The following is a 12,411-nucleotide window of genomic DNA, read 5'->3' as shown; positions in this document are numbered from 1 at the left end:
TAGCTGCTGTTGCCAGGGGAGGGGCCTTCTCCGCTTCAGGCGAGTGACTGATTCTGAGGACATACAGAGTGATGGGATGGGGGAGGGGAGGCAAGCGGCTGTATAGGAGCTGTACATGAGGCGAAGGGAAAAACAGTGTTCAAACCCCACATCCACTGCACAGAGCAAATGCTTCATGCTACTGGCACGGTTTATTTCCACTAATGTCATCATTGTTGCCACCTGACCATTAAAAAGAACTTTCAGAGCTAGAAAGTCTCATAAAACCCTGTAATGTTTTCAGAGCTGTTGCATTACAGTGGATAAGCTGTGGATAAATAAGCTCACAGCTCAATAGCCTATCTTCAAAAGAAATACAGTGACTTTTCTTGTGCAATGTGCTGCTTACTGTATCTCCATATTTCACAACAATCCCTGGAAACATCTTCATGGTGTCAAATAATCAAAGAGGAGACTCTAAGGTATCCTGCCTTATTTGTAAAAGGCAGATGTTCTACAAAAGTCAAAGCACCAAGGAGTTAACAATCAGATGAGCCAATATTTTCCCACAAATGACCACCTACAATGTAAACACTGAGGAAGACAACTGTATTTATCTTGTCAGTTCGTTTTGTGTGAGAAAAAAAAAATTGAGAAAATGTGAAGTGAAAAAAGAAATCGATATTCCTATCTTCTAATTTCTGCTGTAAATGCTCATTTACAAGATGTGCAACAATAAACACAGAGGTATCTGTGCTTTGAATGTTAGGATAGTCACTATCAGGATCTTACAAAGTCTACAAAGAGCCTCTAACAAATAAATGCCCCTCAGGTAGATTTGGCTCATCAAACAAAAGTTCAGAATGATGCAGCAGACCACTGAGGGTCTGCAAACAGCAGGGCTCAACATGAATCGCTGCACACCATATTGTCTACCTGTAAAGGGTGACTGTCATGACAAGAGCCTCAGAGGAAGAGAGGATGCCATTCTGGGCTTGTTTTTGTCTTTAGGGAAATGCACTAGGTGTGGCTGGTCACTGAGGACAAGACGATAAATGGCCCCAAAGTTCAACCAAGGACAGCATAAAAATCAAGATTTTAATCTTTTCTTAGACCAAAACTAACCGTCTACCTGAAGCCCCTAACTCACATGTCGACGCACCAAGAAGGTTAAAAACACAAGGATAATATGAATATTATTATGACAAAGACCTGATACAGGTAATTAACTTGTGAAGCAGACGGCGGTCTCATGAAGCGACACATTTCCACAGCAGACCTCCTGCGGTCCAACCACAGCATTATGTTTTAACAAGCACATTTTCTCCTTTAAAAAAACTACCAATGATTAGACTGTGCCTATAAAACCTATTCAAGTTGCTGCAGCAATTTGTTTACACAAATCTAACTATCCATTGCTCGGTGTTAGAAAAAAATCCTAATTACACAAGTCGTGACACAATGTTCATGCTGTGGTATATTTAAACTCAATATACATTCACTTCGCAGTTTATTAGGTACACCTGAAGGTCATACTCTTCTTTGGAGGAAACAGGTGCATTTTTAAACTCACTGCAATGTGACACTATGACCCCACAACTCCTTTGTTAGGTCCATTGCCTTGTGAAGTTTAGTGGTCTCAGTGACATAAATGAAATATCGAAGGCAAAGGCCTGCTGGTTCTATGTGAAATACTAAGGGCTGAATGTCTCCTTTGATAAGCCAAAAAAAAAAAAGAGAAAATCACAAAAGAGAAAAAAAATCTAATGATTAAAACAACACTTTCAATCATCTGATCTCCTTCCTCAATAAATACATGGCTGTTGTTGCTGCTGCCCAAATCATTCCCCTCTCCCCAGAAGAAGAGGGAGCAACAGGTAACCCATGAGCTGCACCAGCACCCCAATATTGTGCAAGGGAAAAAAACAACAACAACAAAAAAAACACACACTCCTGGCTGGTCATCCATCATCTTGGCCAAGGCCTCATAGACACACTCCATGTTGATGACCTCGTCCTGTGCACATCCTGCTTCTGCAGCTGATTGTGAGCAGATCAAAAGTGACCAGCGAGTCTTAAGAATCAGACTTTGTCAGACCTGCTGAAAGTACAGCTGAGGTCTGCTCCTATCCTAGTCTTTGATCCAGTCCCAGCCTTCAAGTTGTAGCATGTTGGAAGCCTTTCAGAGGCCAGCTTTCATAGAGCAGAGAAACCAGCTGAGAAAGGATGATTCTGATGATGAAAGCTGTGGGGATATCTAATCTCTCTTACATTCACACATACAATGTATAGTAAAATTAGAATTTAGCACTGGGAATTTGAATTGATTAGACAAAACTATTTTTGTCCACTGCAGAGATAGTTCTTCTCCTGCTACGTTTTTTCAGTTTAGTTTTTATCTTTTCAATTAATCTTCTACACCCCAACATCACTTATGCAATAAGAAGCAACTCTTTGTGCATCTTCTGTCTTAATCGGTCATGTTTTCATGCAAAAGGAGCTTTACGCACAACCTTATCGGAGCGGAGTATTCGATGACTGTAGTGCAATACATTTTATGCAGTCTTAATTTGAGTGTTTTACAGTGGTCATATACATTTAAAACTGTTTCAAAACTAAGCCCTCTCAGTAAATTGTAAGACACCAGAATTAATTTTAATCATATTAAACACCTAATCTCCGAATAACAAAATTGTGGTTATTGAAAGTGCTGAGTGGCTTGTCCTAAAAACAATGAATAGATTCATACAAAAAAATAAATAAATAAAAATCCCTGCACCAATCCCAGTCTGCACTTGCGACCCACAAGAAGTGTGTGGTGGTGGTGGTGTCTATCTGCAGAACCCAACCCTCTGCCAGTATTTTATTGTTTTTCTAGTGTTTTGCACACCTGACCACCAACCAAGCAAAAGAGTTGACATTTGATGAATTCGGAACGAGCCTCAATAACACACTATCCTGTTCGCTTACCACAACTTTGAATGGTGTGTTTACAACCAGCACCAAACACATCCGGAATTGCATGCCTTTAATGTCAATCTCTGGTTGTAATGTTATGAGAGAACAGTTTATATTATTGAATAATTTTGTCCCTCAGTAACACGCAACACAGTTCAACAGTGCCACAATAAATAATAGCCTCCAAAATTATCTGAATACTGTAACCTTTATGGAGGTGGTGTTGCATAAAAACTGCATTAGTTTTAGCCATGTGTACCTAATAATGTGGCGACATATTTTGGTACAGTCTTGTTCAAAGTATATACAGCTACATTTTACAGTCTTACATGTGTGTGTGTCTGCACCTGGCATGTGCATTTTCTGTATGCACGGCAGCATAAAGGGTGGATATGTATGTGCAGTGACTCACGTTGTAGACTGTAGGCGGTGTGGGGAAGATTCGTTCGTCCAGTGATGGCTGAACCCGTGGGATTCTAGAAAAGGTGCATTAAGGAAGAAAACTAAAGAAACTGCAGGTTAAAAACAAGTTTCCAAGTATATAACAGTTGAACACCTCAACGGGTAAGACTGTCATATTTTAGGCAAGCACGTGAAAAATGTTTAAGTCTAAATATTGCCGACCACAAACAGAAATTTTAACAAGTATATATATGTCCTGATTTAGCTAAGACTGGCAACTCTGCTGAAATAACTTCCTTCTGCAGAAGGAACCCTACAGTGTTTATATGCAAAACATTTATCCCATTCAGATCAAGAGGGCTCTCCTCAAAAACCCTAACGCCTGCATAGTTTGATTTCAAGGATCCCCCAACCACTCCTCCCCACCCAAATGCCCCATCTCTCAGAGCACACTATGTACCTTCACCATTCTGCAAGTGTTAAAGGGAAAATCTGACATGGATTTCCGGAGCAGTTCTGGCAAGGGAACAGAAAAGAGTAGAAGATCAGATGACTACAAAATAATAAATATCCAATATTACTTATCTTTACTTAAACTGAAGGCAGAAAGATGAAAATGAAGTCAAATAAAACCCTGTTGTCACAACACTTGCAAAAACCTAATGATGACTTTATTACTGCTGTGCATCATTTAAATAGACACCACAACCGAACAGAACTTTCTTTAAGGCCTCTGAAACATGTAACAAAAAAATTCAAAATACTCCTATGACAAAAGAAGGAATAGCCACATAAAAGAAAGAAACCCCGTGGTTAGTAACCTGCTCAGGCAGTTGTCTGTGACAGACAGACTCACACTCACTGCTGGTCACATGGTTTATGGGAAACTGAATGTCTGGCTTTCTTCCTTTCACCCAAATAGTGCCTCCCTTTCCCCTAGGGCTGGTTATACAAGAAGTACGACATGTTACACGACCACGTTAGAAACCAAAAATGTTTCTAGTTATTGGGATTATTGTTTCTCAGAGAAGACATTCTTAGTGTTATTCACATAGAGTGCCACAAATACTTCAAAGAAATGAAAAGACGAGAACTGAGAGAGAAGTTCAAACAACTGCACGGCTGACGGTGCAAAGCTGGTGTGAATGCTGGATGGTCTGTTTTATAAAGTTAGAGAAACAGTGCGAAGTTATCCCAAAAGCTGTTCTGACAGAGTAAGCTGGCTCCTTAAAACCTCCTCCTTTATTCCCCTCTTGCCTGCAGGGGCAGTCATATCACTTGGCACCCTACCAGCACTGCTACATGTAACCAACAACACAAGAGGGAGATAAGCAAAGAAAAGATTCGTTTAAAAAGGGGGCTGTGATTCAGAAAACTGAAGCACAGCAGGAAACATTATCGGTTTGATTGTTGGGGAATTTGGAAAAAAAACAACACGCCTATCCCCACACGCACAGTGCACACAGAAATTAAAGGAGTAATTAGAGGCTCAGTCTCTTCACACTGACATGACGAGGTGAGGGGAAGCACAATAAAAATGTGCTATGGGCAACACAACATTTTTTATCTTTTGTTTTGATGTGCCGAAAGCGGAAGTAGTACGAAAGAGAAAAACGTCATTCACTGGCTGGCACATTACATTTCACTATGTGAAAAGTCTTACAGTGGTACATGTAATGCCATAAGGTAGGAGAGAAATTTGACAACAATATCCAATTACAAACTTTTTTTTTTTTTGACACAGACCTGGTGAGGTAACAGTTGGTTTTCCTCCTGGGCAACTTGCAAAGTAAATTTGTATTTCTGTGCCTTAAAATGAGCTTGCTTCAGACCATTATCTTGGTATTAAAAGCAACTTGTGTGAATGTAGGAAAAGATGTCATTTCACCACAACTTCCTGTACTAGTTTAAAGAATAACTGCCAGTGGTAAAAATATACCAGAGCTCTGATATTAGTGTGAACATTGATGCACAGTCAGGTTCAGGTGATCCCACTGAGGTAAAACATCATCTATGTCAAGCCCTTCATGTGGACGGCCAGGTAACCAGATGGATGCAGTCGCTTTTACGCCAAGCCCGACTGCATATATCAGACACAACCATGAAAGTGGCTGACCGCACTAATTAGACATTATTCATTAGCTTGATCTCAATTAATTTTCTGCTTGAGGAGAGAGCGCAAGCACAATGTCAACTTAACGGCTTACAACAGGGATACGGCTCCAGGGAATAAGAGAGTCAGTGTGGCTGAAATATAATGTGCAACATCCAACTGGACAAAATTACACCAATGGTGAGTGATTCATATTTGGCGCTTGCAGAGACCGAAAAGAGATGCAGTGTGCAGATGAGGGGGGATTGAAGATACATAATTCTAAACAAACTACACCTCTAAGATGCCAGCTATTCAAGCACAATGAAGGTCTGAAGACACTGACCACAGTCACATGGGGTTCTTACCTCCTATAGCAAGACCAGACTGCCATGTAGTTTTTTGTTAACAGGTAAAATCTGGGTCTGAAGCCCACGCTGACTCTTTCTCTCTACGAAGACCACAAAGCAGCTTCAGCCACTCCTCCTCTGATCCTTGACCCTACAATGTCCTCCAAGTATCACTTAGGATGGAAAAGCTGCTGTAGTTTCTGCCTCAGCGTTAGCTTACTGTAAAGCCATTAATGTGTTCTGTGTACGTGGGAAAGGAAGGGGAAGGTAGGAGGAAGTACAGTCTTACAAACAGCACGGGTGTGATCAGGAAGATGATACAATGACACAGCTCAATAAACCATAATCTGCCGTTACTGAATAAATTAATAAAACACAGCTGTGTAGTCAGCAAGCTCACCATTGAATAAATCACATGAAATACCGAAGAGGTGAGCTTTTTTCTTGCTGACTTAACAGCCCAAATATGAGCTAAATAATGTCCGCACTGGTACATAACAAGAAACACAATTTCTTTGGCACAGCAGGAAGTGTTGTGACACCTAAATATGGCATGCATTTCAAATATCACTTCTCCTTTGAACGACACGGGCTACCTGAAAATCTCGCTGCAGTGAGTTCAGAGAGTGGAGGCACAGGAAGTGAGTGGAGACGGCCCAGATGGTGCAGACACAAACCCTCCTTCTCCCTGCTGTCCCACTGGCCACTCTCTCTCACACACACTCATACACACACACTCACACGAACAAACGCAGTTGGATAAAAGCAGAGCTCACAAAGCTCTCACTGACAGCCTGCTGTTGCTGAGACTGCTCTTTCACTACAGTATGAACGGCAGGTGATTGGCTGGTGGACTCTGTGCTAACTAGCCTGACCTTAAGCAACAATGGTTCTGGGGTTCTACAGTACAGATCATGTTTGGATTTAAAATTACACAAATGGGTCGCTTTGTACTTCAAAAGAGGTAGATGTATCAAAAAAAATAAATAATTAAATAAAAATTATACCTCGCCCAATGAAAATAACATTACTGCTACATGTTCTTTCAGTCATTTTGGGTTTCAAACACCAAAATTCCTCTGATCACAACAAAAGGAAGATAACAGGGAGAGGAAAAATACTTCCAAAGTTTAAGACAACTACCATGAACTGTACAGACTCAGCTTCTGCCATTTATTAGAAAACTGGTCGTAACAGGGTTTTCATCTCCATAGGTTGAGCCTGTTGCCACCATTGCGACAAATGATGGTCTAATGATCCATTTAAAAAGAGACATGAGAACATTCAGTGGTATATTTCTTGGACAAAACTCCACTAACATGTATAAGATTGTACATTCTCCTGTGTATCTGTGAAACTCTGCCAAGATCAGGTGTGTCAGGGAGACCCGGGACAGCAGTCAGAAACAGCAACGAGGTATACATAATAACTCGGTTACCGGTTTATGTTTAAAACTCAAGCAGCACTGAACTTCACCAGCATTACCATGAACCTGATTCCACAGGTAAACAGGTGATAGCATGGCAGGGTATGAAAGGGACATCCAAGAAAAGGTCAACTGCTCACAAGCAAGGACGGTGCAAGGTTCACCACTTTGTTAATCACATGATCATTTAAATTAAATTAAATTTAATCAATTAAATATTACTACATGACTGCAAATGATTATATTGTTTTTTTATGGTTTCTGCAGTGTTCCAACTTTTTGGGAATGAGGGTTTATTATGCAAAATGCAAAAAAAAATTCTTGCACTGACATGAGCATGAATGCTGTATTGGCAAAGGTGGTAACACCTCTTGCTGACAAGTGGATATGAACATTCTCACAGTGTGGGTGGGATGGATCACCAGACACAGACTTCATTGTAAATACACAATATTGTAAGAACAGCTGAAGGCAACGTGACTAAAATCAGAAGATGATCAACAATGACTGTTTGTATTGAAAACGCGTTTCCTAGCGTGAAAAAGGGTGTTCGCTCAAGATGGAGGAAAAATCATGCAAAATAACAAGTAAATGTGACTTCAGATATTTTTTATATATATATATATTTTTTTAAAAATTGGAGAGCACAGTGACAGCATGCCGAATGTCTTCTTCAAGAGACCACTCCCTCACTGGAAAGAACAGTCCTGCATGCTGGCTCATAACAACTCAGCAGTTTATTTATAACAACCCACAGCGAGTATGCTCATGAGAGTATCTTCTCATGTAGGCTGCACACACCTGTCCTGAAATACAGGATTACTGTGCTGTGCGAACTGCCAGCTGGGCACATACATTGCGTAGCTGCATGTCTGATAACTAACAGTAGCTGTGACCGCATGCCTGGCGGTCAGATTACATTGTTCATTTTACTGACAAACGCTGTCATTCTTTTGTCTAAAGAGAAGAAAAAAGATCTGGAAAAAAAACACTCAAAGTTGTGAGGGAGCGGGCCTTTTAAGATGAAAGTACTGTACTGTGAAAGCTGAGGGGTTGGAGGAGGTGCCAGGGAGATGAGCAGGGGAAAAGTAGGGAGAAGCCCTCAGTTTTCTCAGCTGGGCCAGCAGTGGCGTGAGGTGAGCTGTGGGGGGATGGAAGGAAATGAGGGAGGGCTGAAGCAGGCTGGGTGACCTAGGCTTTTGTTGGCAGATGGTGGGAAGCGCCACCTTGGCCTCTTGCTCTGAATGCTAAGCAGCACCGCCATTGTCTGACAAGTGCAGCAGCAGACGCATGCGCTGCGTGTTTCTCTGGCAACCAGGAACAGAAACAAACTGCCCCCCTCCCCACTGCACATATGCATGCCTCACCACCCTGCTTCTCTGAACCCCTGTCCTTCTCTCGACCGCACAAAAGCACACGCCAACATCTTCCAAGTGGGAATTCCCATACACCAGGAGCCAAACCTAGACAGAGAGCAACATGCTCCCACACCCCTAACCTCAGAGGTCGAGAGTGTGAGAGGTCAGACAAGTGGCGACACTCAGGGGATCTGTTTTCATGTAGATATGAAAATCAATTGCAGTGCAGTCTAGTGCAGTGATGTCTAAACGGGGCGCCAGGAGGGACTATCAAAGAGATCTTGGAAATTACACAGAGGTCCCAAGACAAAGGAAACTCGTGTAATTTTCCTTCAAATTCACTCATTTGATGTCGGAACAGTTTATCCTCTCTGTTAACTCCCACCTACTGCACAGATGGTTATGTAACGCAAAAAATAAAAAATATTTTTTAAAAAAAAATCGGACTTTTTGCAGTATAAGACATTTAACAAATGAACATTCAATGTGACCCAATTCAACAGCACCACAAACTAAAAACTCTAAAAAACACACTGTCGACAGAAGTAATAAAAGTAAACTTCATGAAAGTAGGCATCATTGAGCAGCTGTTGTATTGGATCAAATTAACAGTGTTAGCTAGGTAAACCTTATAAACTGGCATATTGTATCCATATTCTAGATGGGGACACAATATCATACATATGGTTCATAGACTATTGCATGTTTTGGATTGAATTTAATTGAACAAGCGTATGTGACATTACCCCCAACCACAAAATACATTCTGCCAGGCTGTAGTTTACCAGGAAGCTAAGTCTAACTGATTAATGATATTTACAACCTGTGACAATTTGTTAATGAAGTAACCGGGGATATGGCTGTCTGCCACAGGTTTGCCTGTGTACATTAACCTGAGACACAGGAACTTCTAGATCTGTGGCTCAATAGCTACAACTTCATCAAGAGGGGTCAGAAATTACATTTTGTTGACCAACATAAGACAGATCACTTTGGTCAATGTTAAAAGCTAAGAGTGATCGCAGCAAACAGAAAAAGTCAAAAATACCAACCAATTGTAAAGCGATTACACCAAAAGAGGGGTGATGGCACCATCATTACGAAATATATCAGAAATAGTTACAATTATTCTAGTCATTATGTTTTTCTATCTTTCAGACAAGGCTTCATTTAAGTAAGTGGGTGGTACAGTTCTGTACTCAGCTGGTAGACACTTACTATCATACAGCTGAAAGTAGGTTAAGCAAATTTAACTGACATCTCAAAAGCCTGGAGAGTGAAAAGAGGACGTGGTACAACACATTAAGAGACTGTTATCCTTTGTGTAGAGTTTGATTTACCCATCTAACACACAGACAACTCAAGCATATTAAAACACACTGTAAGCAAGAAGGGGTTTCATACTGCTACCTCCCATAACCAGCCACTTACAGATGTCAGAGACACAGGGTGCCTGTGATCATGGGTGGCAGGAAATCACGTTGAGACATCACACTCAAGTTAAACCACAACAGAGGCTGTCATAGCACAAAAGACACATCTCTCTGCCACTGACAGGCAAGACACATCAACTTAATCCTCTCTCTCACAATACCACCACCATGCTGTAAATAAAGCAGGAGGTGACATAACTTCTGTGACTTCATTCCACCAGAAGTAGGGTAGAGAGTAACACTGGTCTGCGTCTGTGTAAACCCAACGCTGAAAGTATATTTTAGAGCAATGACAGTGCAAGCCCAGGTTAAAAAAATCTACACACTGCATGATACTTGGGAGACATAGCTCTGAAAGAACACAGAACACAAACAATTATCGTATGTAATATATGTGAAGTGACTTCAACACATTTATCTGCGGATAATGGTTTTACAAACTGTTCATACCAAACCATATGTCATTAACTGTCGACAGGGTAACGAAAGTAGCTAGTTACTTTCATAATGCTAATTACTACAGGCTGCCATCCTGAGACCTCATCGGCCCAGGCACTGACAGGCCTGTCAAGGTGCACAGTAACACCCCTTCAAAAGCTAGCTAAGGGTACGTGAAATGGTAAAGGGGTGCAATTCCAACCAACTGGGCCTGGTATGGGCTAACATTAGCCAAATAATTCAGTCACAAATCACCACGTTAAAATGGATGAGGCTACCGCTCATCGACGTTGCGAACACTGACTTGTGCACTTGTTCGCCACAGAAGCTATTCTTAATGTAGCTGGTTGGTACAGTAACTAAGCTAATGCCTCTTGCTAGCCAACAACGATAACTGAACAAAGCCGGTAACCAGTGGTGAAAGCCTGATAGCTTGCCGGTAATGGGGCTTTCCAATACCAAAGAGCCAAATGTCAACTCATTTATCGTAAATATATAATGCCAGTATATTCAAAGGACATATATTTATAATTACAAATGTAACTAGAATCGGAAGTGTAGCGTGAACTCCCAAAAATCAAAATGACATTTCCGTTAGCTTTGACAACCGGCTTGATAAGCTAATGTTAGCATACTTAGCTAGCTAATTGTCCCCTCCCCTCCCAGTTCGCTCTAAACGAAACCATCATGCCCGCATCCAACCAATATTACATATCGCTAATAAAATAACTCTGCGTGTTACTGTCAACAGAGAACTGCATGCTGCATAGAATTTCAAGACATGTCCATGTTACCAGAGTCAAAGGATACTGAGTTGGAGGTACAGCGCCGGGCTGAGGAGCTGTTGGGGCTCCCGGCGGCAGAGACACGGAGGTCAGTGTAGCCCGCAGTTGGCTCGACGGAGAGGGGCCACTTCCAGGTCCGCTAACTGCGACAGCGGCGGGTTTGGGGACCACTTTCGGTGGCAAACTCATCGCAAAAAAAATCAACAAATAAAAACAATACCTTAATAAATACTGATACAAAAACGCCTAGCTTGCATGCATAGAGCAGGCGTAGCAGATTCTTGAAGCAGGCCCCAAATCCCTTTAACGAACTGGAATAACGAAGCTCGAATAGCAACACAAACGTCTTTTTTCATGGAAAGTCGCTGTTCGGATCAGCGGTGCTATTCATGGGGACGGTGGGAGGTTTAGCCTCCCTCGCCCGTCCGGAGCCTTTGCGGATCCGGCTCGGTTCGTTTCTTTCAAAATAAATAATCGCCACGATGTTCAACCTCCCTCGGCGATCTACCTTTTCTTCTCGACAAGTGTGTTTTCTATCATTTTTTTCTCACAGAGATGAGAGACTTCGCCAACATGGCGTTGCGGCCGCTTCCAGCAGTCCGGGCAGGACAGATGATTCGGCAATTCTCGGCCACTTACGGATTCGCTCGGCTAATCAACTAACCTACTATCAAACAGATACAATGCATGGCTCATGTATCTGAAATACTGACTATAGCCTTGTCTTTTTGTTTCTTTTTTTGTAGTTTTGCAGTCCTCCACATTGTAATTGAGATTAATTCAGAAGGTTAAAACATGTCACTGATAACTGCTAATATATGAAGCAACACCATAAAAATAAACTATTAAACTATAACTACTTGATAACATCAAGTTGCTCGTTTCTAATAATTTACGTTACTGCATGCCCAAAAAGCCTTCACATCCAGAATTTAGTTGTTTACACAGTATAGTTCATGGCCTGCACTCTGCGCCAGTGGAACGAATACAAACTCGTGTGCTATTAGCGCCATCTACGGTTCTTCTGGCTGCTTCGCGTCTGGAGGTCAGTGAGGCAATTTCCTGTAATATCTGCTGTGATTGGTTAAGTCATGCTATCTGAGAGAATAAACCTATTTAAACGTTTCTGTGCAACACAAATGTGAGTGAGCACGTGTGTGTGTGTGAGGGGGAAGCAACTAAACAAATTG

General features: G+C 41.6%; 1 protein-coding gene across 8 annotated transcripts in view; it reads right to left on the bottom strand.

Moving 5' to 3' along the window:
- The window catches only part of eif4g3a (eukaryotic translation initiation factor 4 gamma, 3a), a 48,707-nt gene extending 36,405 nt beyond the window's left edge, over positions 1-12,302 (bottom strand). For all 8 annotated transcript variants that reach the window (XM_046382572.1, XM_046382579.1, XM_046382586.1 and 5 more), the window contains exons 1-2: positions 11,247-12,302; positions 3,350-3,413 (exon numbers count right to left, since the gene is read on the bottom strand). In XM_046382572.1, coding sequence (XP_046238528.1) covers positions 3,350-3,413; positions 11,247-11,410 — 228 coding nt within the window. In that variant the 5' untranslated portion in view covers positions 11,411-12,302. The remainder of the gene's footprint in view (positions 1-3,349; positions 3,414-11,246) is intronic.
- Between the last annotated feature and the right edge of the window lie 109 nt (positions 12,303-12,411).

Source organism: Scatophagus argus, chromosome 3, assembly GCF_020382885.2.
Source record: "Scatophagus argus isolate fScaArg1 chromosome 3, fScaArg1.pri, whole genome shotgun sequence".
Lineage (NCBI taxonomy): Eukaryota > Metazoa > Chordata > Actinopteri > Scatophagidae > Scatophagus > Scatophagus argus.
Note: the sequence above shows the minus strand (reverse complement) of the source record. Positions and strands in the feature narration are given on the sequence as shown.